The sequence below is a fragment of the Bombina bombina genome, chromosome 8, assembly GCF_027579735.1.
Source record: "Bombina bombina isolate aBomBom1 chromosome 8, aBomBom1.pri, whole genome shotgun sequence".
NCBI classification, from domain to species: domain Eukaryota; kingdom Metazoa; phylum Chordata; class Amphibia; order Anura; family Bombinatoridae; genus Bombina; species Bombina bombina.
Window position 1 is genome coordinate 134,518,968 of NC_069506.1, and position 27,934 is coordinate 134,546,901.

A 27,934-nucleotide genomic window follows, 5' to 3' on the forward strand; every position below is an offset into this window, starting at 1 on the left:
ATGCCCTTCCTCAGGACAAGACTGTTAAAATGAGGGCTAAACAAAATAATTTTCGTTCCTTTTGAAATTTTAAATCTGGACCCTCTACTATCTGCCACAAAGCAGGAGGGGATTTTTGCACAATCAAAGTCAGTCTGGAGACCTAACCAGACCTGGAATAAAGGTAAACAGGCCAAGAAGCCCCCTGCTGCTACTAAGACAGCATGAAGGGGCAGCCCCCGATCCGGGACCGGATCTAGTAGGGGGCAGACTTTCTCTCTTCGCTCAGGCTTGGGCAAGGGACATTCAGGATCCCTGGGCATTAGAAATTGTGACCCAGGGGTATCGACTAGAGTTCAAGAATTTTCTCCCAAGGGGAAGATTTCATCTTTCACTTTTGTCTGTAGAACAGACAAAAAGAGGCATTCTTACGCTGTGTATAGGGCCTATATACAAATGGTGTAATCTGCCCAGTTCCAAAACTAGAACAGGGGCAGGGGTTTTACTCAAATCTGTGGTTCCCAAAAAAGAGCGAACCTTCAGACCGATTTTAGATCTCAAATGCCTAAACAAATTTCTCAGAGTCCCATCGTTCAAGATGGAGACCATACAAACTATTTTACCAATGATCCAGGAGGCTCAATATATAATTACCGTGTATTTGAAGGATGCATATCTTCACATTCCTATCCACAAAGATCACCAGTTCCTCAGGTTCGCCTTCCTGGACAAACACTAGTTTCCTCCCTTTCGGGTTGGCCACAGCTCCCAGAATCTTCACAAAGGTGCTAGGGTCCCTTCTGGCTGTTCTAAGGCCGCGGGGTATAGCAGTGGCGCCCTATCTGGACGACATTTTGATTCAGGCGTCAACAGCTAGCCAAATCTCACATGGACATCGTGTTGGCTTTTCTAAGAACTCACGGGTGGAAGGTGAATATACAAGAGTTCACTAGTTCCACTGACAAGAGTTCCATTGTTAGGAACTCTGAGACTCGGTAGACATGAAAATATTTCTGACGGAGGTCAGAGTAAAAATCCTAACTACTTGCCGAGCACTTCAGTTCATTCCTCGGCCATCCGTGGCGCAGTGTATGGAGGTCATTGGATTAATGGTAGCGGCAATGGACATCGTTCAGTTTGCTCGCTTACATCTCAGACCACTGCAGCTGTGCATGCTCAGACAGTGGAATGGGGATTATGCAATTTATCTCCTCAGATAAAACTGGATCTAGAGACCAGAGACTCTATTCTTTGGTGGTTGTCCGCAGGCCAGCATGGGTCATAGTGATTGACGCCAGCCTCTTGGGCTGGGGTGCAGTCTGGAATTCCCTGAAGGCTCAGGGTGTTTGGACTCAGGAGGAGTCCCTACTTCCAATCAATATTCTGGAACTGAGAGCAATATTCAAATTCATATGATTCCAGTCGGACAATATTACGACTGTAGCGTATATCAATCATCAAAGGGGGACAAAGAGTTCTCTAGTGATGATAGAGGTTTCCAAGATAATTCGATGGGCAGAGACTCACTCTTGCCAGCTATCAGCAATCTATATCCCAGGAGTAGAGAACTGGGAAGCGGGTTTTCGAAGTAGTCAGACTTTTCATCCGGAGGTGTTTGCAGCATTGATCCGTCAATGGGGCACACCGGAATTGGATTTGATGGCATCGCGTCAGAATGCCGAACTTCCTAGTTACGGGTGCAGATCAAGGATCCCCAAGCAGTACTGGTAGATGCTCTAGCAGTACCATGGTCGTTCAACCTGACTTATGTGTTTACTCCTTTTCCTCTCCTACCTCGACTGATTGCCAGAATCAAACAGGAGAGGGCTTTGGTAATCTTGATAGCGCCTGCGTGGCCACGCAGGACTTGGTATCCAGATCTAGTGGAAATGTCATCTCTGCCACCATGGAAACTGAGACAGGACCTTCTCATTCAAGGTCCGTTCCAACATCCAAATCTAAATTCTCGGCAGCTGACTGCCTGGAGATTGAACGCTTGATTTTTATCTAAGCGGGATTCTCTGAGTCGGTCATTGATACCTTGAATCAGGCTTGGAAGCCTGTCACTAGGAAAATTTACCATAAGATATGGCGTAAATATCTTTATTGGTGCGAATCTAAGTGCTACTCATGGAGTAGGGTTAGGATTCCCAGGATTTTGTCCTTTCTCCAAGAAGGATTGGAGAAGGGATTATCGGCTAGTTCCTTAAAGGGACAAATTTCTGCTTTGTCAATTTTACTACATAAGCATCTGGTGGATGTCCCAGGCGTTCAGTCTTTGTCAGAATCAAGCCTGTGTTTAAACCTGTTGCTCCGCCATGGAGTTTGAATTTAGTTCTCAGTGTTCTTCAAGGGGTTCCGTTTGAACCCATGCATTCCATAGATATTAAGCTTTTATCTTGGAAAGTTTTGTTTTTAGTTGCTATCTCTTCTGCTCGAAGAGTTTCTGAGCTTTCTGCGTTACAATGTGACTCGCCTTATCTTATATTCCATTCTGATAAGGTGGTTTTGCATACTAAACCTGGATTCCTTCCCAAGGTTGTTTCAAATAAGAATATTAATCAGGAAATTGTTGTTCCTTTGTGTCCTAATCCTTCCAAGAAGGAGCGTCTGTTACATAACTTGGACGTGGTTCGTGCCTTGAAGTTTTACTTACAAGCGACCAAGGATTTCCGTCAAACATCTTTATTTGTTTATTCTGGAAAGCGTAGGGGTCAAAAAGCTACGGCTACCTCTTTTTGGCTGAAAAGAATCATCCGTTTGGCATACGAGACTGCTGGACAGCAGCCTCCTGAAAAAAATACAGCTCAGTCTACTAGAGTGGTGTCTTCCACATGGGCTTTTAAAGACAATGCTTCGGTTAAACAGATTTGTAAGGCTGCTACTTGGTCCTCCCTTCATACCTTTTCCAAATTTGATACTTTTGCTTCTTCGGAGGCTATTTTTGGGAGAAAAGTTCTTCAAGCAGTGGTGCCTTCTATTTAGGTATTTGTCTTGTCCCTCCCGTTCATCCGTGTCCTGTTGCTTTGGTATTGTATCCCACAAGTAAGGCTGAATCCGTGGACTCGTATCTAGTAGAAGAAAAGGAAATTTATGCTTACCTGATGGATTTCTTCTACGATACGATGAGTCCACGGCCCTCTCTGTCATATTAGACAGATTATATTTTTGTTTACAAAACTTCAGTCACCTCTGCACATTTTAGCTTCTTTTCGCTTCCTATACCTTCGGTCGAATGACTGGGGGTGGAGGGAAGGGAGGAGCTATATATATACAGCTCTGCTGTGGTGCTCTTTGCCACTTCCTGTTAGCAGGAGGATAATATCCCACAAGTAAGGATGATTCGGTGGACTCGTATCATAGAAGAAATCAATTTATCAGGTAAGCATAAATTTCCTTTTCTTCCTTTCTCTCTCAACTTCGGTTGAATGACTGGAGTCGAAGGGAGGAGCTATTTAACAGCTTTGCTGTGGTGCTCTTTGCCACCTCCTGCAGAGCAGGAGTGGTATTCCCAATAGTAATTAAGATCTGTGGACTCGTGTCAAAATTTTATCAGGTAAGCATAAATTTTTTCTTTTCTCACCCATTGAGCCTTGTCCTTTCTCTTAGGTTCCGCTTGAGCCTATACGTTCTATTATCCTGTCTTGGATTGTTTTTTTCCCGTTGGCCATTTCCTCTGCTCGTAGTTTCTGAATTATCTGCCCTTGAGTGTGACCCATCGTATCCGGGTTTTCATGCAGATAAAGCTGTTTTGTCCTACATTCTGGTAAGCGCAAAGGTCAGAAATCAACTTTTACTCTATTCTTTTGCCTCAGAAGTTTGATTTGCTTGGTGTATGTTGAATCGGACCAGCAGCCCAGCCTCCTTTGCGAATAACTGCACATTCTATCCTTGTGGTGTCTTCTTCCTGGACCTTTAACAATAAAGCTTCAGTTGAACAGATATGCAAGGCAGCTACTTGGTCCTCATTGCATGTGTTCACTAAATTTTACAGATTTTGATGTTTTTGTCTTAGCTGAGGCATCTCTTAGGAGAAAGGCAGTGCTTAGTACCTATTTGTTTCTTTTTCTAAACGTCAATTTCCTCCTCCACAGCTTGGGTATTTGTTTCCCATAGGTTATGAATGGATTTCATGGACTCACTGCCATTAAAAAAAACATAGTACATAATATATACTTACCTGATGATAAAAAAAATCATGGCAGTGAGTCCACGAACCTGCCCTGAATTAATCGTAGTGGCAGCAGTCTTATGGCACGTCTGTACCCCCTTCTATCTGGACTTTTCCTTATCCTCGGCTTGAACTATTGAGATGGTATGGAAAGTGGGAGGGATATTTGAAACTGTGGGGTTTCTGCTGCCTTCTGGCCAGGTGAAGTATTTCCCATAGGTTATGAATAGATTTCATGTACTCACTGCCAAGAGAGAAAATAATTTTTCAGGTATGCATAAATTTATTTTGTTTTTTGGCTATATGTGAGAGGGATTAAAAGCTGACGTAAAGTCTTTTTTGCCTTCTAGTTGATTGGACTTTAATCCCACATGCTTGCACGTGAACTCTTTACATTATAAATAATTCTTTTATTATGGTTAATTTAAACTTTGTTAAGCTTTGCAAGATACAGTGTGTTTTTTTTTTTTACTTCCAATAAGTAAATGCTTTTTTTTTTTTTTTTTTTTTTTTACAGACTCTTGATGAAATTGATGGCACTGCAGGTATGTTGAGTGCATGGTTTACAATCTTTTTTTCTTATTTTAATAACGAATACACAAGTTTTATATAGGCTTGGAAATTACCCTTTCTCCCTCCTATATTTCAGATGGAGAAACTTCTGGTCTTGAATCGTTGGTAGGCCAAAAAAGGTATAAAGACTACTTGCATATTAATCTATAGTTTTTTAATTTACTTTCGTTATCATATTTTTTTTATTAGATTTTTGTATAAATATTTCAGAGGTCGCAGCTCAGACGGTGGAGATGTGAACGAACTTCTGAAAAAAGTTCCTCGTGTCAGTTTGGAGCGCTTGGATGTTGACCTTAATCCTGACACTCAGCCACCTGTTTTTAAAGTGTTTCCTGGAAATACCACTGAAGATTATAACTTAATTGTAATCGAAAGAGGCAATTTGCCTGCTGGAGCTGTTGTAAAGGTATGAATAGTTTAACTATTGGGGGGGCTGTATATAGAATAATCAGACACTGCACTATAATTTTCCTTTAATGTTTCACAAATAAGTAGTTCTACATACTGCAGAGTATTACATGTATTAGTGGAGTTTTCTTTTTCAAGATACGATGAGTCCACTGATTTCATCCTTGTGGCATTACACCACCTGGTCAGCAGGAGGAGGCAAAGAGCACCACAGCAGAGCTGTATAAATAGCTCCTCCCTTCCCTCCCACTCCAGTCATTCTCTTTGCCTGTGTTAGTGATAGGAAGAGGCAAAGTGAGGTGTTATAGATTCTTCAATCAAGAGTTTATTATTTTTAAAAGTGGTGCCACAGTGTACTACTTTGTTCTGGGGTGTAGCCTAGACCAGATCAGTCTCAGTACAAAGAGAAGCATTTGGTGGCTTTAAAGCAATGGGAACTTGTGGGACATTATTCTCACTGCGCCTCCCATACATGTTTTGCTACCCTACCTGCAAAAGTCTGAGGGAAGAGAGACTCAGTACTTTTTGTTTTTCCACAGGCCAATGCGAGGAGAACTTGGGAGCCTCTTAAGCCGGGTGGACTGCCTTACTGCCGTGCAGGGTTTTCAGGTAAGTGCTGAATTTTGTTTTCTGGAGTGGGTACACAGAAATATTTGGCTTTATATATTTATGGGTAACTGTATCCCTAAGAGAAGGGTAAGTTATTGGGCAGTGGCTGCTAGGACGTGAGAGTGGCTCTGTTTTTGAAAAAAATCTTCTGCCATGCTCTCTATTCCCTTTGGCTTGTATTAACAGATGGCAGCCGACGGGGCTTAGTCGTTTTCAGCATGAATGTACATGTTTGGTCCGTCCCGGCTCCTAACGGCTGGCAATAAACTACAGTTAACAGCCATAGGGGAGGTTTATATTCAGCATGTTACGGTGAATCCTGCATGCTGCGTGTCCCAGCTCCCAACAGCTTACATTTCTACATTAACGGCTGACGGGGATGTTTATTCCTCTTCAGTATGGAGGATGAATTAATTACTTTTGAATTCATATCGGGTTTGGATTAAGGTCAGCTACACGCCCACTACATAAAGGTATTTAAAGGGATCACCAGCATTATTAAACCAGTTTTGATAAAGGCCTGAGTTATGGGCCGAAACGTGTCGACTTACTGGTAAGCATTACTCCTTTTATTTCTTATATTTTGGACCTACTATACTATGTCACATATTTTCTACAGAGACATTCAAGGACGATAAGTGGCCAATTGTGCCTCAGGACTCACCCAGGATCCCCTGGAGTATCATCATCATCAACACACAAGGTTTCCCAGTGACTTATATTTTGACTTTTATTTAACCCATTGGATTACAAGTATTGGATTTGTTGTTACATATATTTTTATTGGTTATCACCTCATATTTTTTTTTCATTTTTCCACTTGTCATCTCATTATCATTTCATTTTTGGATTGACACAATTTCCTTTCTATTTTTGCCACTAACATTTTAAGTATGTATACACTAAGCAATTGCAGGAGTTTGCACTTCACCAATTTTGTGTTCAATTTGGGCCTCAACTTCGCAACAGGTTCCAATTAGATGTATCAGCAATTTTATATGTATGAGAATCTTTGTTTTAATAGCATGGATCCATGAGTAGTTTTATTGTTATTTTATTGTGATTCACTGTACTATTCCCATGCACCATATAGTGTAAATAAATACTGACTCTTAGTGCTTTCTTTAAGAAGTCAGCAATTATTCACCGCTAGTCTAGTCCTCAGCCTTAGGCGCTGTACACACCACCCTTATCGAATAGGATTCAGCGTAAGACATCCTGTGAGAAGATTTTTTCTCCAACATAGGTGTGTCCGGTCCACGGCGTCATCCTTACTTGTGGGATATTCTCCTCCCCAACAGGAAATGGCAAAGAGCCCAGCAAAGCTGGTCACATGATCCCTCCTAGGCTCCGCCTACCCCAGTCATTCTCTTTGCCGTTGTACAGGCAACATCTCCACGGAGATGGCTTAGAGTTTTTTAGTGTTTAACTGTAGTTTTTATTATTCAATCAAGAGTTTGTTATTTTAAAATAGTGCTGGTATGTACTATTTACTCAGAAACAGAAAAGAGATGAAGATTTCTGTTTGTATGAGGAAAATGATTTTAGCACCGTAACTAAAATCCATGGCTGTTCCACACAGGACTGTTGAGAGCAATTAACTTCAGTTGGGGGAACAGTGTGCAGTCTCTTACTGCTTGAGGTATGACACATTCTAACAAGACGATGTAATGCTGGAAGCTGTCATTTTCCCTATGGGATCCGGTAAGCCATGTTTATTAAGATAGTAAATAAGGGCTTCACAAGGGCTTATTAAGACTGTAGACTTTTTCTGGGCTAAATCGATTCATTATTAACACATATTTAGCCTTGAGGAATCATTTATTCTGGGTATTTTGATATGATTATATCGGCAGGCACTGTTTTAGACACCTTATTCTTTAGGGGCTTTCCCTAATCATTGTCAGAGCCTCATTTTCGCGCCGGTATGGCGCACTTGTTTTTGAGGACAGCATGGCATGCAGCTGCATGTGTGTGGAGCTCTGATACATAGAAAAGTCTTTCTGAAGGCATCATTTGGTATCGTATTCCCCTTTGGGCTTGGTTGGGTCTCAGCAAAGCAGATTCCAGGGACTGTAAAGGGGTTAAATATAAAAACGGCTCCGGTTCCGTTATTTTAAGGGTTAAAGCTTCCAAATTTGGTGTGCAATACTTTTAAGGCTTTAAGACACTGTGGTGAAATTTTGGTGAATTTTGAACAATTCCTTCATACTTTTTCGCAATTGCAGTAATAAAGTGTGTTTAGTTTAAAATTTAAAGTGACAGTAACGGTTTTATTTTAAAACGTTTTTTGTGCTTTGTTATCAAGTTTATGCCTGTTTAACATGTCTGAACTACCAGATAGATTGTGTTCTGACTGTGGGGAAACCAAGGTTCCTTCTCATTTAACTATATGTATTTTATGTCATAAAAAAAAAAAAAAAATTTAGTAAAAATGATGCCCAAGATGATTCCTCAAGTGAGGGGAGTAAGCATGGTACTGCATCATCCCCTCCTTCGTCTACACCAGTCTTGCCCATACAGGAGGCCCCTAGTACATCTAGTGCGCCAATACTCCTTACTATGCAACATTTAACGGCTGTAATGGATAATTCTATCAAAAACATTTTAGCCAATATGCCCACTTATCAGCGAAAGCGCGACTGCTCGGTTTTAGAAAATTCTGTAGAGCATGAGAACGCTGATGATATGGTTTCTGAAGGGCCCCTACACCAGTCTGAGGGGGCCAGGGAGGTTTTGTCTGAGGGAGAAATTTCAGATTCAGGAAACATTTCTCAACAAGCTGAACCTGATGTGATTACTTTTAAATTTAAGTTGGAACATCTCCGCGCTCTGCTTAAGGAGGTGTTATCCAATTTGGATGATTGTGATTATCTGGTCATTCCAGAACCACTATGTAAAATGGAAAAGTTCTTAGAGGCCCGGGGCCCCCCGAAGCTTTTCCTATATCCAAGCGGGTGGCGTACATTGTTAGTAAAGAATGGGACAGGCCCGGTATACCTTTAGTACCTCCCCCCATATTTATAAAATTGTTTTCCTATAGTCGACCCCAGAAAGGACTGATGGCAGACAGTCCCCAAGGTCGAGGGGGCGGTTTCTACTCTACACAAGCGCGCCACTATACCCATAGAAGATAGTTGTGCTTTCCAAGATCCTATGGATAAAAAATTAGAAGGTCTGCTAAAGATGTTTGTTCAGCAAGGTTCCCTTCTACAACCAATTGCATGCATTGTCACTGTCACTGCAGCCGCGTGTTTCTAGTTTGATGAGCTAGGAAAGGCGATTATTAGTAATTCTTCTTCTTATGAGGAGATTATGGACAGAATTCGTGCTCTTAAATTGGCTAATTCTTTCACCCTAGACGCCACCTTGCAATTGGCTAGGTTAGCGGCGAAAAAAATTCTGGGTTTGCTATTGTGGCGCAGAGCGCTTTGGTTAAAATCTTGGGCAGCGGATGCGTCTTCCAAGAACAAATTGCTTGACATTCCTTTCAAGGGGAAAACACTCTTTGGCCCTGACTTGAAAGAGATTATCTCTGATATCACTGGGGGCAAGGGCCACGCCCTTCCTCAGGATAGGTCTTTTCAAGACCAAAAATAAACCTAAGTTTCGTCCCTTTCGCAGAAACGGATCAGCCCCAAGGGCTACGTCCTCTAAGCAGGAAGGTAATACTTCTCAAGCCAATCCAGCCTGGAGACCTATGCAAGGCTGGAACAAAGGAAAGCAGGCCAGGAAACCTGCCACTGCTACCAAGACAGCATGAAATGCGGGCCCCCGATCCGGGACCGGATCTGGTGGGGGGGCAGACTCTCTCTCTTCGCTCAGGCTTGGGCAAGAGATGTTCTGGATCCTTGGGCGCTAGAAATAGTCTCCCAAGGTTATTCTCTGGAGTTCAAGGGGCTTCCTCCAAGGGGGAGGTTCCACAGGTCTCAGTTGTCTTCAGACCACATAAGAAGACAGGCATTCTTACATTGGGTAGAAGACCTGCTAAAAATGGGAGTGATTCATCCTGTTCCATTAGGAGAACAAGGGATGGGGTTCTACTCCAATCTGTTCATAGTTCCCAAAAAAGAGGGAACGTTCAGACCAATCTTAGATCTCAAGATCTTGAACAAGTTCTCAAGGTTCCATCGTTCAAGATGGAAACCATTCGAACACTTCTTCCTTCCATCCAGGAAGGTCAATTCATGACCAAGGTGGATTTCAAGGATGCGTATCTACATATTCCTATCCACAAGGAACATCATCGGTTCCTAAGGTTTGCATTCCTGGACAAGCATTTCCAGTTCGTGGCGTTTTCTTTCGGATTAGCCACTGCTCCTAGGATTTTCTCATAGGTACTAGGGTCCCTTCTGGCGGTGCTAAGACCAAGGGGCATTGCTGTAGTACCTTACTTGGACGACATTCTGATTCGAGCGTCGTCCCTTCCTCAAGTAAAGGCTCACACGGACATTGTCCTGGCCTTTCTCAGATCTCACGGATGGAAAGTGAACGTGGAAAAGAGTTCTCTATCTCCGTCAACGAGGGTTCCCTTCTGGGGAACTATAATAGACTCCTTAGAAATGAGGATTTTTCTGACAGAAGCCAGAAAAACAAAACTTCTAGACTCTTGTCGGATACTTCATTCCGTTCCTCTTCCTTCCATAGCGCAGTGCATGGAAGTGATAGGTTTGATGGTAGCGGCAATGGACATAGTTCCTTTTGTGCGCATTCATCTAAGACCATTACAACTGTTCATGCTCAGTCAGTGGAATGGGGACTATTCAGACTTGTCTCCAAAGATACAAGTAAATCAGAGGACCAGAGACTCATTCCGTTGGTGGCTGTCCCTGGACAACCTGTCACAAGGGATGACCTTCCGCAGACCAGAGTGGGTCATTGTCACGACCGACGCCAGTCTGGTGGGCTGGGGCGCGGTCTGGGGATCCCTGAAAGCTCAGGGTCTTTTGTCTCGGGTAGAATCTCTTCTACCGATATATATTCTGGAACTGAGAGCGATATTCAATGCTCTCAAAGCTTGGCCTCAGCTAGCGAGGGCCAAGTTCATACATCAACCATCAGGGGGGAACAAGGAGTTCCCTAGCGATGGAAGAAGTGACCAAAATCATTCTATGGGCGGAGTCTCACTCCTGCCACCTGTCTGCTATCCACATCCCAGGAGTGGAAAATTGGGAAGCGGATTTTCTGAGTCGTCAGACATTGCATCCGGGGGAGTGGGAACTCCATCCGGAAATCTTTGCCCAAGTCACTCAACCGTGGGGCATTCCAGACATGGATCTGATGGCCTCTCGTCAGAACTTCAGAGTTCCTTACTACGGGTACAGATCCAGGGATCCCAAGGCGGCTCTAGTGGATGCACTAGTAGCACCTTGGACCTTCAAACTAGCTTATGTGTTCCCGCCGTTTCCTCTCATCCCCAGGCTGGTAGCCAGGATCAATCAGGAGAGGGCGTCGGTGATTTTGATAGCTCCTGCGTGGCCACGCAGGACTTGGTATGCAGATCTGGTGAATATGTCATCGGCTCCACCATGGAAGCTACCTTTGAGAGACCTTCTTGTTCTAGGTCCGTTCGACCCACTCCAGCTGACTGCTTGGAGATTGAACGCTTGATCTTATCAAAGCGAGGGTTCTCAGATTCTGTTATTAATACTCTTGTTCAGGCCTGAAAGCCTGTAACCAGAAAAATTACCACATAATTTGGTATATCTGTTGGTGTGAATCTGCAGGATTCCCTTGGGACAAGGTTAAGATTCCTAAGAGTCTATCCTTCCTTCGAGAAGGATTGGAAAAAGGATTATCTGCAAGTTCCTTGATGGGACAGATTTCTGCCTTGTCTGTGTTACTTCACAAAAAGCTGGCAGCTGTGCCAGATGTTCTAGCCTTTGTTCAGGCTCTGGTTAGAATCAAGCCTGTTTACAAAATTTTGACTCCTCCTTGGAGTCTCAACCTAGTTCTTTCAGTTCTTCAGGGGGTTCCGTTTGAACCCTTACATTCCGTTGATATTAAGTTATTATCTTGGAAAGTTTTGTTTTTGGTTGCAATTTCTTCTGCTAGAAGAGTTTCAGAATTATCTGCTCTGCAGTGTTCTTCTCCTTATCTGGTGTTCCATGCAGATAAGGTGGTTTTGCGTACTAAACCTGGTTTTCTTCCAAAAGTTGTTTCTAACAAAAACATTAACCAGGAGATAGTTGTGCCGCCTTTGTGTCCTAATCCAGTTTCAAAGAAGGAACGTTTGTTGCACAACTTGGATGTAGTTCGTGCTCTCAAATTTTACTTAGCAGCTACTAAGGATTTCAGACAAACTTTGTCTTTGTTTGTTGTTTATTCTGGTAAACGGAGAGGTCAAAAAGCAACTTCTACCTCTCTCTCCTTCTGGATTAAAAGTATTATCCGATTGGCTTATGAGACTGCCGGACGGCAGCCTCCTGAAAGAATCACAGCTCACTCCACTAGGGCTGTGGCTTCCACATGGGCCTTCAAGAACGAGGCTTCTGTTGATCAGATATGTAAGGCAGCGACTTGGTCTTCACTGCACACTTTTTCTAAATTTTACAAATTTGATACTTTTGCTTCTTCTGAGGCTATTTTTGGGAGAAAGGTTTTGCAAGCCGTGGTGCCTTCCATTTAGGTGACCTGATTTGCTCCCTCCCTTCATCCGTGTCCTAAAGCTTTGGTATTGGTTCCCACAAGTAAGGATGACGCCGTGGACCGGACACACCTATGTTGGAGAAAACAGAATTTATGTTTACCTGATAAATTACTTTCTCCAACGGTGTGTCCGGTCCACGGCCCGCCCTGGTTTTTTTAATCAGGTCTGATAATTTATTTTCTTTAACTACAGTCACCACGGTAACATATGGTTTCTCCTATGCAAATATTCCTCCTTAACGTCGGTCGAATGACTGGGGTAGGCGGAGCCTAGGAGGGATCATGTGACCAGCTTTGCTGGGCTCTTTGCCATTTCCTGTTGGGGAGGAGAATATCCCACAAGTAAGGATGACGCCGTGGACCGGACACACCGTTGGAGAAAGTAATTTATCAGGTAAACATAAATTCTGTTTTTTTTTCTCGCGTATTCCAGCAAATCCAGTAAAAGCTCAGGCTTTCCTGAAGTTTTTCAGACCTGGAGTCTTCAGGGGTAATCATGCCAGTTCCTTTTCAGGAACAAGGTTTGGGGTTTTATTCAAATCTATTAATTTTCCCAAAGAAGGAAAATATATTTAGACCAGTTCTGGATCTGAAAATTTTGAATAGTTATGTAAGAGTACCAACTTTCAAGATGGTGACTAAGGACTATTCTGCCTTTTGTTCAGCAAGGACATATGTCCACAATAGACTTGCAGGATGCATACCTTCATATTCCGATTCATCCAGAACATTTTCAGTTCCTGAGATTCTCTTTTCTAGACAAGCATTACCAATTTGTTGCTTTTTCATTTGGCCTAGCAACAGCTCCAAGAATCTTTTCAAAGGTTCTTGGTGCCCTACTCTCTGTAATCAGAGAACAGGGTATTGCAGTGTTTCCTTATTTGGATGATATCTCAAGGGTCACCTTTTTAGGCTTCCAGATAGATTCAGTGTCCATGACTCTGTCTCTAACAGACACTAGACGTTTAAAATTGTTTGCCGCCTGCTGGCACCTTCAGTCTGTCATTCCCTTCAGTGGCTATGTGCATCAAAGTTTTAGGTCTCATGACTGCAGCATCGGACGCGATCCCCTTTGCTCGTTTTCACATGAGACCTCTTAAGCTTTGTATGCTGAACCAATGGTGCAGGGATTATACAAAGATAACACAATTAATATCCTTAAATCCCAATGTATGACACTCTCTGATGTGGTGGATAGATTACCATCGTTTAGTTCAAGGGGCTTCTTTTGTTCGGCCAACCTGGACTGTGATCACAACAGATGCAAGTCTTTCAGGTTGGGGAGCTGTTTGGGGATCTCTGACAGCACAAGGGGTTTGGAAATCTCAAGAGGCGAGATTACCAATAAATATTTTAGAACTCCGTGCAATTCTCAGGGCTCTTCAGTTTTGGCCTTTGTTGAAGAGAGAACCGTATTTGTTTTCAGACAGACAATATCACAACAGTGTCATATGTCAATCATCAGGGTGGGACTCGCAGTCCCCAAGCTATGACAGAAGTATCTCGGATACTTGCTTGGGCGGAATCCAGCTCCTGTCTAATCTCTGCAGTGCATATCCCAGGGGTAGACAATTGGGAGGCGGATTATCTCAGCCATCAGACTTTACATCCAGGGCAGTGGTCTCTCCATCCAGATGTGTTTTCTCAGATTGTTCAGATGTGGGGTCTTCCAGAGAGATCTCATGGCCTCTCATCTAAACAAGAAACTTCCCAGATACCTGTCCAGGGATGTTCAGGCGGAAGCAGTGGATGCGCTGATACTTCCTTGGTGTTATCATCCTGCTTACATTTTCCCGCCTCTAGTTCTCCTTCCAAGAGTGATCTCCAAAATCATCATGGAACAATAGTTTGCGTTGCTGGTGGCTCCAGCATGGCCACACAGGTTTTGTTATGCGGATCTGGTTCGGATGTCCAGTTGCCAGCCTTGGCCACTTCCGTTAAGGCTGGACCTACTGTCTAAAGGTCCGGTTTTCCATCAGGATCTCAAATCTTTAAATTTGAAGGTATGGAAATTGAACGCTTTGTACTAAGTCAAAGGTTTCTCTGACTCTGATTAATACTATGTTACAAGCTCATAAATCTGTTTCTAGAAAGATTTATTATCGAGTTTGGAAGACTTACATTTCATGGTATTCTTCTCATAAATTCTCTTGGCATTCTTTTAGAATTCCTAGAATTTTACAGTTTCTTCAGGATGGTTTGGATGAGGGTTTGTCTGCAGTTTCCTTGAAGGGACAAATCTCTGCTCTGTTTTATTTCACAGAAAGATTGCTATACTTCCTGATATTCACTGTTTTTTGTACAGGCTTTAGTTCGTATTAAGCCTGTCATTAATTCAATTTCTACTCGGAGTCTTAATTTGGTTTTGAAGGCTTTGCAGGCTCCTCCATTTGAGCCTATGCATTCTTTGGACATTAAACTACTTTCTTGGAAAGTGTTGTTCCTTTTGGCGCTCTCTTCTGCTAGAAGAGTTTTTGAGCTCTGTGCTCTTGAGTCTCCTTTTCTGATTTTTCATCAGGATAAGGCAGTTTTGCAGACTTCTTTTCAATTTTTACCTAAGGTTGTGAATTCTAACAACATTAGTAGATAAATTGTTGTCCCTTCCTTGTGTCCTAATCCTAAAAATTCTTTGGAAAGATCCATACATTCTTTGGATGTGGTAAGAGCTTTGAATTATGTGGAAGCTACTAAATATTTCAGGAAGACTTCCAGTCTATTTGTTTTATTTTCTGGTCCTAGGAAAGGTCAGAAGGCTTCTATTTCCTTGGCTTCTTGGTTAAAACTTTTGATTCATCAAGCTTATTTAGAGTCGGGTCAGGCCCCGCCTCAGAATTACAGCTCATTCTACTAGATCAGTCTCCGCTCCGTTGGCCTTTAAGAATGAAACTTCAGTTGATCAGATTTGCAAAGCGGCAACTTGGTCCTCTTTGCATACATTTACTAAATTCTACCGTTTTGCTCTATTTGCTTCCTCAGAAGCAGTTTTTGGTAGAAAAGTTCTTCAGGCATCTGTTTCAGTTTGATTCTTCTCTTGATTTAAGTTTTTTCTTTCATTTATGAGAATAAACTTATTTTTTTTGGGTTGTGGATTAATTTTTCAGCGTAAAATGGCTGTTTTTATTTTTATCCCTCCCTCTCTAGTGACTTGAGTGGAGATCCACACCTTGGGTATTGCTATCCCATACGTCACTAGCTCATGGACTCTTGCCAATTACATGAATGAAAACATAATTTATGTAAGAACTTACCTGATAAATTCATTTCTTTCATATTGGCAAGAGTCCATAAGGCCCACCCTTTTTATGGTGGTTATGATTTTTTGTATAAAGCACAATTATTTCCAAATTTCTTTTGTTGATGCTTTCTACTCCTTTATCACCCCACTGCTTGGCTATTCGTTAAACTGAATTGTGGGTGTGTTGAGGGGTGTATTTATAGGCATTTTGAGGTTTGGGAAACTTTGCCCCTCCTGGTAGGATTGTATATCCCATACGTCACTAGCTCATGGACTCTTGCCAATATGAAACAAATGAATTTATCAGGTAAGTTCTTGCATAAATTGTTTCTTTTGCATGATGTACCGAGTCCACGGATTCATCCTTGTGGGATATTATCCTTCCTAACAGGAAGTGGCAAAGAGCAGCAGAGCTGTCTATCTCCCCCTTAACTCCACCCCCTAGTCATTCTCTTTGCCGGCTCTAAGCAGGAAGGGTAAAGTGAAAGAGGTGTTAAGCTGTTTAAAAATAACAAACTCTTGATTGTAGTTAAAATTAAATGGTACCGGTGTTGTACTATTTACACTCAGGCAGGACATAGATGAAGATTTCTGCCTGGAGGATTATGAGCTTAGCATTTGTAACTAAGGTCCACTGCTGTTCCCACAGAAGCTGAGGAGTACAGGAAAACTTCAGTGTGAGGAACGGTTTCTTGCTATGCAGCAATGAGGTATGTTCAGTCATATTTTCTGCAGAGACTGTTAACTCAGAAAGGCTGACAGTATCCCCATTAGGGGAAGGGTGAGCAGTAATCCTAGTATGAATGAGGCTTTACTAGCTTGCATGAACGGCTAAGTTTTTTTGGGCACTCAGTTTGTTTATGAGAAAGTGGGACAAACGTTTGTGTTCTGGGAGTAGCGTTTTTTATGTTTATGGGAACGTTTGTTTGAGGGGTCATTTGGCTTATTTAGGGTTGTTATAACCCACATGGGTTTTCAAACATAGTTTGCTAGATTTGTGTAGGCCCCAGCAACATCGAGTGAGGTGGGCGGGGCCTATGTTCGCGCCTCAGTTGCGCATTTAGTAATTCAGCAGCAAGCAACTTCTCCTGAGGTCCTGATAGTCTTCTGAGGGCCTATTCGAAGCTTTAACCCCAGATTATCGTTCCTAAGAGCAGGTAGGGGTTTTAATCGGTTTTAGACGAAATTCAATATGGTTTTGTCATTTGTGGTTTTATTGCTTATTTACTTGTGGTGCAATCCTTCTAAGGCTTAGTGGGTACACTGTTAAAATTTCGGAAAATTTAAAGCAATTTTAACCTGTTTTGCAGTTTGTGTATTCCTTTTTTTTCTCTCTTGAAGGCACAGTACCGTTTTTGCTAATTATAAATTTTTTTCTTTTTTCTTTCATTAAATAGTGTTTTCCAAGCTTGCTTTATTACTAGTCTGTTAAACATGTCTGACACTGAGGAAACTCATTGCTCAATTTGTTTAGAAGCCATTGTGGAACCCCCTCTTAGAATGTGTCCCACTTGTACTGATATGTCTATAAATTGCAAACAGCATATTTTGACTTATAAAAATTTAGCATTAAATGATTCTCAGACAGAAGGAAGTCAGGTTTTGCCATCTAGTTCTCCCCAAGTGTCACAACCGGTAATGCCCGCACAAGCGATGCCAAGTACTTCTAGTGCGTCTAATTCTTTCACCTTGCAAGATATGGCTTCAGTATGAATACTACCCTCACAGAGGTTTTATCTAAGCTGCCTGGGTTGCAAGGGAAGCGCAGTAGCTCTGGGTTAAGAACAAATGGTGAGCCTTCCGACGCTTTAGTAGCCGTATCCGATATTCCCTCACAATGTTCTGAGGTAGGGATGAGGGATTTGCTTTCTGAGGGAGAGATTTCTGATTCAGGAAAGAAGTTCCCTCAGACAGATTCAGATATGACGGCATTTAAATTTAAGCTAGAGCACCTCCGCTTATTGCTCAGGGAGGTTTTAGCTACTCTGGATGATTGTGACCCTATTGTAGTTCCAGAGAAATTGTGTAAAATGGACAAATATTTAGAGGTTCCTGTTTACACTGATGTTTTTCCAGTCCCTAAGAGGATTTCAGACATTGTTACTAAGGAGTGTGATAGACCAGGTATTCCGTTCGCTCCCCCTCCTGTTTTTTAGAAAATGTTCCGTATTTCTGACACCATAAAGGACTCATGGCAGACGGTCCCTAAGTTGGAGGGAGCTATTTCTACTCTGGCTAAGCGTACAACTATACCTATTGAAGACAGTTGTGCTTTCATTGATCCTATGGATAAAAAATTAGAGGGTTAAAATTTTTGTTAATCAGGGTTTTCTTCTCCAGCCTATAGCGTGCATTGTTCCTGTAACCACTGCAGCTGCCTTTTGGTTTGAGGCTCTTAAGGCGGAGACCCCATTAGATGAAATTCTGGATAGAATTGGGACTCTTAAGCTAGCTAATTCTTTCATTACAGACGCCGCTTTTCATCTGGCTAAATTAGCGTCAAAGGATTCAGGTTTTGCCATTTTAGCGCGTAGAGCGTAGTCTTAAGTCCTGGTCAGCTGATGTGTCATCTAAATCTAAGCTTTTGTCCATCCCTTTCAAAGGTAAGACCTTATTCGGGCCTGCACTGAAAGAGATCATTTCAGACATTACTGGAGGGAAGGGTCATACCCTCCCTCAGGATAAGTCAAATAAGACAAGGACCAAACAAAATAATTTTTGTTCCTTTCGGAACTTCAAGAGTGGTCCCTCTTCCTCTGCTGCAAAGCAAGAGGGGAACTTTGCTCAATCCAAGCCAACCTGGAGACCTAATCAGGCTTGGAACAAGGGTAAACAGGCCAAAAAGTCTGCTTCTGCCACAGAGTCGGCATGAAGGGGTAGCCCCTGATCCGGGACCGGATCTAGTAGGGGGCAGACTCTCTCTTTGCTCAGGCCTGGGCAAGAGACGTTCAGGATTCCTGGGCAGTAGAAATTGTAACCCAGGTATACCTTCTAGATTTCAAGGACTCCCCTCCAAGGGGGAGGTTCAATCTTTCTCAATTGTCTGTAAACCCGACAAAAAGAGGCGTTCTTACGCTGTGCAGAAGACCTTTTTACCATGGGAGTGATCTGCCCAGTTCCAAAAGCAGAACAAGGGCAGGGGTTCTACTCAAATCTGTTTATAGTTCCCAAAAAGCAGGGATTATTAAGACCAATTCTGGATCTCAAGATCCTAAACCAGTTCCTAAGAGTCCCATCTTTCAAGATGGAGACCATTCGGACTATCTTATCATTGATCCAGGAGGGTCAATATATGACCACCGTGGATTTAAAGGATGCGTATCTACACATTCCTATCCACATTCCTATCCACATGCACAGTCTAATGGTAGCGGCAATGGACATAGTTCCGTTTGCTCGCTTGCATCTCAGACCACTGCAACTATGCATGCTCAATCAGTGGAATGGGGTTTATGTGGATTTATCTCCTCAGATAAATCTGGATCAGGAGACCAGAGACTCTCTTCTTTGGTGGTTGTCACAGGATCATCTGTCCCAGGGAATGTTTCCACAGGCCAGAATGGGTTATAGTGACGACAGACGCCAGCCTTCTGGGCTGGGGTGCAGTCTGGAATTCCCTAAAGGCTCAGGGTTTGTGGACTCGGGAGGAGGCTCTCCTACCGATAAATATTCTGGAATTAAGAGCGATATTCAATGCTCTCCAGGCATGGCCTCAGCTGGCTTCAGCCAGATTCATCAGGTTTCAGTCGGACAACATTACGACTGTGGCTTATATCAATCATCAGGGCAGAACAAGGAGTTCCTTAGCGATGATAGAGGTCTCAAGGATAATCCAATGGGCAGAGGCTCCCTCTTGCCATCTGTCAGCGATCTATATCCCAGGTGTAGAGAGCTGGGAGGCAGACTTTTTAAGTCAGACTTTTCATCCGGGGGAGTGGGAACTCCATCCAGAGGTGTTTGCTCAACTGGTTCGGCTATGGGGCACACCAGAATTGGATCTGATGGCGTCTCGTCAGAACGCCAAACTTCCTTGTTATGGCTCCAGGTCAAGGGATCCTCAGGCTATACTGATAGATGCTCTAGCAGTACCCTGGTCGTTCAACCTGGCTTATGTGTTTCCACCTTTCCCTCTCCTTCCACGTCTGATTGCCAGAATCAAACAGGAGAGAGCATCTGTGATTTTGATAGCGCGTGCGTGGCCACGCAGGACTTGGTATGCAGACTTGGTGGACATGTCATCTCTTCCACCATGGTCTCTGCCGCTGAGACAGGACCTTCTGATTCAAGGTCCATTCAAGCATCCAAATCTAATTTCTCTGCAACTGACTGCTTGGAGATTGAACGCTTGATTCTATCAAAGTGGGGTTTCTGAGTCGGTCATAAATACCTTGATTCAGGCTCGAAAGCCTGTTACCAGGAAAATCTATCATAAGATATCGCGGAAATATCTTTTTTGGTGAAAATCCTAAGGCTTCTCCTGGAGTAAAATCAGGATTCCTAGGATTTTGTCTTTTCTCCAAGAGGGATGGGAGAGAGGATTTTCAGCTAGTTCTCTAAAAGGACAGATATCTGCTCTGTCTATTTTGTTGCACAAACATATGGCAGATGTTCCAGAAGTTAGGGCTTTTTGTCAGGCTTTAGCTAGAATTAAGCCTGTGTTTAAATCTGTTGCTCCGCCATGGAGTCTAAATTTAGCTCTTAGAGTTCTTCAGGGGGTTCCGTTTGAACCCATGCATTCCATAGATATTAAGCTTTTATCTTTGAAAGTTTTGTTTCTAGTTGCTATCTCTTCAGCTCGAAGAGTTTCTAAACTATCTGCATTACAATGTGACTCGCCTTATCTTGTGTTCCATGCTGATAAGGTGATTTTGCGTACCAAGCTTGGGTTCCTACCTAAGGTTGTTACTAACAGGAATATCAATCAGGAAATTGTTGTTCCTTCTCTGTGTCCTAATCCTTCTTGTAAGAAGGAACGTCTGTTGCACAACTTGGACGTGGTTCATGCTTTGAAATTTTATTTGCAGGCAACCAAAAATTTTCGTCAAACATCTTCTCTGTTCTGGAAAGCGTAGGGGTCAAAAGGCTACGGCAACTTCTTTCCTTTTGGCTGAAAAGCATCATCAGGTTGGCTTATGAGACTGCTGGACAGCAGCCTCCTGAAAGGATTACAGCTCATTCTACTAGAGCGGTAGCTTCCACATGGGCTTTTAAAATGATGCTTCTGTTGAACAGACTTGTAAGGCTGCAACTTGGTCTTCGCTTCATACCTTTTCCAAATTTTACAAATTTGATACTTTTGCTGCTTCGGAGTCTATTTTTGGGAGAGGTTTTGCAAGCAGTGGTGCCTTCCGTTTAGGTTTCTGTCTTGTCCCTCCCTTCATCCGTGTCCTAAAGCTTTGGTATTGGTATCCCACAAGTAAGGATAAAGCCGTTGACTCGGTACATCATGCAAAAGAACACAAAATTTATGCTTACCTGATAAATTTCTTTCTTTTGCGATGTACCGAGTCCACGGCCCGCCCTGTCTATTCAAGACCGATGGTATTTTTGATTAAAAACTTCAGTCACCGCTGCACCTTAGTTTCTCCTTTTTCTTCCTTCGGTCGAATGACTGGGGGGTGGATTTAAGGGGGAGCTATATAGACAGCTCTGCTGTGGTGCTCTTTGCCACTTCCTGTTAGGAAGGATAATGTCCCACAAGTAAGGATGAATCCGTGGACTCAGTACATCGCAAAAGAGAAATTTATCAGGTAAGCATAAATTTTTTGTTTTTCCATTGTGGGGAGGAGAGTCCACAGTGCCCACCTGTTGCTCCGGTGGGCGGACCTAAACTTAGTTTGTTCTTCTGGCACCAGTTATACCCTGGTATTTCTCCTACTGTTCCTTGTTCTGTCGGCAGAATGACTGGGGTATGAGGGAAGTGGGGGGGGGGCTATTTAAGCCTTTGGCTGGGGTATCTTTGTCTCCTCCTGGTGGCCAGTTTCTTTTTTTCCCACAAGTAATGAATGAGGCCGTGGACTCTCCTCCCCACGATGGAAACAAAATTATCAGGTAAGCATACGTTTTGTTTTACTTCCAATAGCGTGGAAAGTCCACAAATCCATTCTAATTACTAGTGGGAATTCAACTCCTGGATGAAGAAATCTTAAGAGCAGGATACACAGGAACTAGAGCAGCATAAATCACATGGCTGTGTCTGCCTCTGTGCTCCTGTAACTACTAACTTTCCTCTTCACTGGGTGGTTACCACAATAATAAAAGCTCAATCTGACACTGTAATTATAGATGGATCTTCTCACACACTGCTCTGTGAAATATGATCCTAGCTGAGATTGTTTCACTACAAAGTCCCTTTTAATCAATGATATTGTCTCCTGTTTTACATAACATTTCTACAAAGCATGTTCAGACAGCAGCTTCTAAACTCTTAAGCCTTTTCAAATAAAATAAAGGTAAAGGAGTAGTTCGATAACCATTAAATATTGCATTTAAAATAAACTGTTAAAGGGACAGTCGAGTCCAAAAAACTCATGATTCAAATAGATAATGTTATTTTAAACAACTTTCCAATTTACTTTTATCACAAATTTTTATTTGTTCCCTTGGTGGTATTAGTTGAAGGCTAAACCTAATGGGTTCATATGCTAATTTCATGTATTTCATATAGTTGAGATTGAACACTTGCATAAAGTTACCTAGCAGTGAGCACTGATTGGCTAAAAAGCAAGTCTGTCAAAAGAACTGAAATAAAGGGGCAGCTTGCAGAGGCTTAGATACAAGGTAAAAATGTGTATTATACCTGTGTTGGTTATGCATAACTGGGCAATGAGTAAAGGGATTATTTGTTAAAAAAAAAATACAAAAAAATCTGGTGGTGACTGTCCCTCTGAGTACAATGTCCCCTCAAGTACACTATTGCAAAATATCTACATAATACATATCTTAAAGTTTAACTATCAAGTGGCAAACATTGTATTCTGCAGTCCAGGGACCTGGCTCTTAAACATATTGCATATTTGCTATGGCTAGAGGTAGATAATATAACTTCTCTACTTAATCACTGTGTAATGTGGAGGTACTAAATCCTGTAGATACATGTCGCACTTTGCATGCAGCAGCATAAACCTTTTCGGGGTAAAAATTACAAAAAGGCATACAAAATAAAACCTTTAATAAAATTATAAAAAATTAATTTAAATGTTGTCACTCTTCAGGAGGAAGCCATGGAAACTGGAATTGGAATCCCCACGGATGAGTCTACTGAAGAGAAACCATGTGTTATACGCACAGATGGAGTACTGGAAAATCCTCAGCCTGCTGTACGCCCGCCAAGTGTTGCAAGCGATAGTGCTTCATCTGATTTTCACGGGTCAAGCAGTGGTGGAATTTCTGAGACAGGGGTTACTACAAACTGTAAGGTCTGTCAGAAGGAAGGAGTACTTTTAACTTGTAGCCAGTGCAAATTGACCTACCATGGGGACTGCCACATGCCTTCAGTTCAGGACACTCCAAGGTATGTTTGAACTTTTATTTTATTTAAAGATAATACGGTATATTAGAGGAAATACTAGAATTTGCTGTTCTAGTTTTTAAGAGCAAATAGAAGTAAGCTGGTTAAATACACCAGATCTCTGCCTCTTAGAGCACCGAACATATTGTTTTCTTAAACATGTTGGCTATGATATGTATAGGACTTTATTTTTGTACTAAACTTTATTTTATTTTTATTTTTAAAGCGGAGACTGGAAATGTATTCGGTGCCAGGACCTTACTGTTAATCAAAATCTTACTGTTTCGGCAGTAGAAATTGACACCAGCACGCTTTCACCAACTGACCAGAAGGTTTGTGCACTTGTATATTGCAGTAGTGTAATCTTCATGTTTGTTACGCACTTAAAGTAGTTTACACTACACTAGCAATTTCTTTAATAAAGTTGGTAGTCAGATCCCTAAACCCCAAGAGCCCTATATAACTCCTCCCACCTGATTGTTATTCTTATCTTTGCCTCGGCTAGAGGAAGGAGAAAAGTGAAGATGTGCAAGTGATTTCTCCATTGAGACAGGTTCTCAGATTTATTTGAGGCCCATTTGTCAGAGGGAAGTCAGTATATACCGAATATCCCCCCCCCCCCCAATATAGCTGCTTGTAATAGACACTTACATAAATAATATGCAGATACTGATTTAAAAATACAGTATAAAACCTTTTTTAAAAAAAAGTTGAAGGTCCCAGTTTAAAACTGTTGAAAAGATTTGGCTGGGACACCCACTAAAATGGGTTAAAGAGCAGACAAAGCCCCCCCACTGCATATGAGAAGACCCTTTACACAAACAAGAGCAAGCTGGAGTAGGTAGAAAAGTCTACTTCTAAAACTTTGGGGTTTGGTTCGGAGTCTGAAATCAACACAATGTTGTTTAAAAATAAGCAAAACTATAAATAAAAAACTCTATGGGCTATATAAACGGATCAACTGCAAAACATTTAGCTAAAGAAAAATCTAGTGTATAATGTACCTTAAGGAGAACAGGGTGTGACTTGTTTCTTTCTAATGACCCGGTGAATCAACGGATTATTTTATTACTATTGAATATCAAGAGCACCACAGCAAAGCTGTTAAATATCGCCTCCCTTTCCTCCAACCCCAGTCTTTCTCTTTGCCTACGTTAGAGCAAGGAAGTGGTAAAGTTTAGGTGTTTGAAAGAAGATTCTTCTAGCAAGATTTTTTTTTTTTTCAGCAGTGCAAGATTGTTCTTCTTTTTCCTAGGGTGTAGCCGTAGTCCATATCAGTCTCTTCAGTAGAGCAGTGGTGGCTTTTAAGCAATGGGAACTTGTGGGGTATAATCCTCACTGTGCCTCACATGTATTTAATGCTGCCCTAACTTTGCAAGCCGGAGTAAGATTACTCAGTCTTTGTGTTCTTTTTTTTTTTTTTTTTCCTCTTCCACAGGTCCACGTGAGTGATCATGCCTCTCAAACCTAGTGAGCTGCCTTGCTGCCTGGCAGATTTCTGAGGTAAGTGAGTTTATTTCTCTTAAGTGTATCCAGTCCACGGATCATCCATTACTTGTGGGATATTCTCCTTCCCAACAGGAAGTTGCAAGAGGATCACCCACAGCAGAGCTGCTATATAGCTCCTCCCCTCACTGCCATATCCAGTCATTCTCTTGCAACTCAACAAAGATGGACGTAGTAAGAGGAGAGTGGTGTATTATAGTTAGTTTTTTAACTTCAATCAAAAGTTTGTTATTTTTAAATGGTACCGGAGTGTACTGTTTCATCTCAGGCAGCATTAGAAGAAGAATCTGCCTGTGATTTCTATGATCTTAGCAGAAGTAACTAAGATCCATTGCTGTTCCCACATATTCTGAGGCGTGAGGTAACTTCAGAGAGGGAATGGCGTGCAGGTTTTCCTGCAATAAGGTATGTGCAGTTAATATATTTCTAGGGATGGAATTTGCTAGAAAATGCTGCTGATACCGGATTAATGTAAGTAAAGCCTTAAATGCAGTGATAGCGACTGGTATCAGGCTTATTAATAAAGATACATACTCTTATAAAAGTGTAATATAAAACGTTTGCTGGCATGTTTAATCGTTTTTATATATGTTTGGTGACAACTTATTGGGGCCTAGTTTTTTTCCACATGGCTGGCTTGATTTTTGCCTAGTAACAGTTTCCTGAGGCTTCCACTGTTGCAATATGAGTGGGAAGGGCCTATTTTAGTGCTTTTCTGTGCAGCTAAAAATACTGACAGACATTCAGCTTCTTCCTGCATGATCCAGGACATCTCTGAAGGGCTCAAAAGGCTTCAAAGTCGTGTTTGAGGAGGGTAACAATCACAGTAGACTGTGGCAGTTGTTGTGACTGTTTAAAAAAAGTTTTTGTCATTTATTATTCTGTTTTTTGTAATTAAGGGGTTAATCATCCATTTGCAATGCTCTGCTGACTTGTTACATACACTGTAAAAATTTTGTTAGTGTAACTGCTTTTTCTCCAACATAGGTGTGTCCGGTCCACGGCGTCATCCTTACTTGTGGGATATTCTCTTCCCCAACAGGAAATGGCAAAGAGCCCAGCAAAGCTGGTCACATGATCCCTCCTAGGCTCCGCCTACCCCAGTCATTCTCTTTGCCGTTGTACAGGCAACATCTCCACGGAGATGGCTTAGAGTTTTTTAGTGTTTAACTGTAGTTTTTATTATTCAATCAAGAGTTTGTTATTTTAAAATAGTGCTGGTATGTACTATTTACTCAGAAACAGAAAAGAGATGAAGATTTCTGTTTGTATGAGGAAAATGATTTTAGCAACCGTTACTAAAATCCATGGCTGTTCCACACAGGACTGTTGAGAGGAATTAACTTCAGTTGGGGGAACAGTGAGCAGTCTTTTGCTGCTTGAGGTATGACACATTCTAACAAGACGATGTAATGCTGGAAGCTGTCATTTTCCCTATGGGATCCGGTAAGCCATTTTTATTCAGACAGTAAATAAGGGCTTCACAAGGGCTTATTAAGACTGTAGACATTTTCTGGGCTAAATCGATTCATATATACACATATTTAGCCTTGAGGAATCATTTAATCTGGGTATTTTGTAAAATAATATCGGCAGGCACTGTTTTAGACACCTTATTCTCTAGGGGCTTTCCCTAATCATAGGCAGAGCCTCATTTTCGCGCCGGTATTGCGCACTTGTTTTTGAGAAGCATGACATGCAGTCGCATGTGTGAGGAGCTCTGATACATAGAAAAGACTTTCTGAAGGCGTCATTTGGTATCGTATTCCCCTTTGGGCTTGGTTGGGTCTCAGCAAAGCAGATACCAGGGACTGTAAAGGGGTTAAAGATAAAAACGGCTCCAGTTCCGTTATTTTAAGGGTTAAAGCTTCCAAATTTGGTGTGCAATACTTTTAAGGCTTTAAGACACTGTGGTGAAATTTTGGTGAATTTTGAACAAGCAATTGCAGTAATAAAGTGTGTTCAGTTTAAAATTTAAAGTGACAGTAACGGTTTTATTTTAAAACGTTTTTTGTACTTTGTTATCAAGTTTATGCCTGTTTAACATGTCTGAACTACCAGATAGACTGTGTTCTGAATGTGGGGAAGCCAGAGTTCCTTCTCATTTAAATAGATGTGATTTATGTGACACTGAAAATGATGCCCAAGATGATTCCTCAAGTGAGGGGAGTAAGCATGGTACTGCATCATTCCCTCCTTCGTCTACACCAGTCTTGCCCACTCAGGAGGCCCCTAGTACATCTAGCGCGCCAATACTCCTTACTATGCAACAATTAACGGCTGTAATGGATAATTCTATCAAAAACATTTTAGCCAAAATGCCCACTTATCAGCGCAAGCGCGACTGCTCTGTTTTAGATACTGAAGAGCATGGGGACGCTGATAATGGTTCTGAAATGCCCCTACACCAGTCTGAGGGGGCCAGGGAGGTTTTGTCTGAGGGAGAAATTTCAGATTCAGGGAAAATTTCTCAACAAGCTGAACCCGATGTGATTACATTTAAATTTAAGTTGGAACATCTCCGCGCTCTGCTTAAGGAGGTATTATCCACTCTGGATGATTGTGAGAATTTGATCATCCCAGAGAAACTATGTAAAATGGACAAGTTCCTAGAGGTCCCGGGGCTCCCAGAAGCTTTTCCTATACCCAAGCGGGTGGCGGACATTGTAAATAAAGAATGGGAAAGGCCCGGTATACCTTTCGTCCCTCCCCCCATATTTAAAAAATTGTTTCCTATGGTCGACCCCAGAAAGGACTTATGGCAGACAGTCCCCAAGGTCGAGGGAGCGGTTTCTACTTTAAACAAACGCACCACTATACCTATAGAAGATAGTTGTGCTTTCAAAGATCCTATGGATAAAAAATTAGGTTTGCTTAAAAAGATGTTTGTTCAGCAAGGTTACCTTCTACAACCAATTTCATGCATTGTCCCTGTCACTACAGCCGCGTGTTTCTGGTTCGATGAGCTAGTAAAGGCGATCGATAGTGATTCTCCTCCTTATGAGGAGATTATGGACAGAATCCGTGCTCTCAAATTGGCCAATTCTTTCACCCTAGACGCCACTTTGCAATTGGCTAGGTTAGCGGCGAAAAATTCTGGGTTTGCTATTGTGGCGCGCAGAGCGCTTTGGTTGAAATCTTGGTCAGCGGATGCGTCTTCCAAGAACAAACTACTTAACATTCCTTTCAAGGGGAAAACGCTGTTTGGCCCTGACTTGAAAGAGATTATCTCTGATATCACTGGGGGTAAGGGCCACGCCCTTCCTCAGGATAGGTCTTTCAAGGCCAAAAATAA

General features: G+C 42.1%; 1 protein-coding gene across 1 annotated transcript in view; it reads left to right on the forward strand.

The window, feature by feature from the left end:
* The window catches only part of TRIM28 (tripartite motif containing 28), a 253,485-nt gene that overhangs the window by 185,313 nt on the left and 40,238 nt on the right, over window positions 1-27,934 (forward strand). Inside the window, exons 11-15 of the mRNA XM_053691009.1 lie at window positions 4,668-4,695; window positions 4,800-4,842; window positions 4,934-5,129; window positions 22,838-23,136; window positions 23,360-23,465. Coding sequence (XP_053546984.1) covers window positions 4,668-4,695; window positions 4,800-4,842; window positions 4,934-5,129; window positions 22,838-23,136; window positions 23,360-23,465 — 672 coding nt within the window. The remainder of the gene's footprint in view (window positions 1-4,667; window positions 4,696-4,799; window positions 4,843-4,933; window positions 5,130-22,837; window positions 23,137-23,359; window positions 23,466-27,934) is intronic.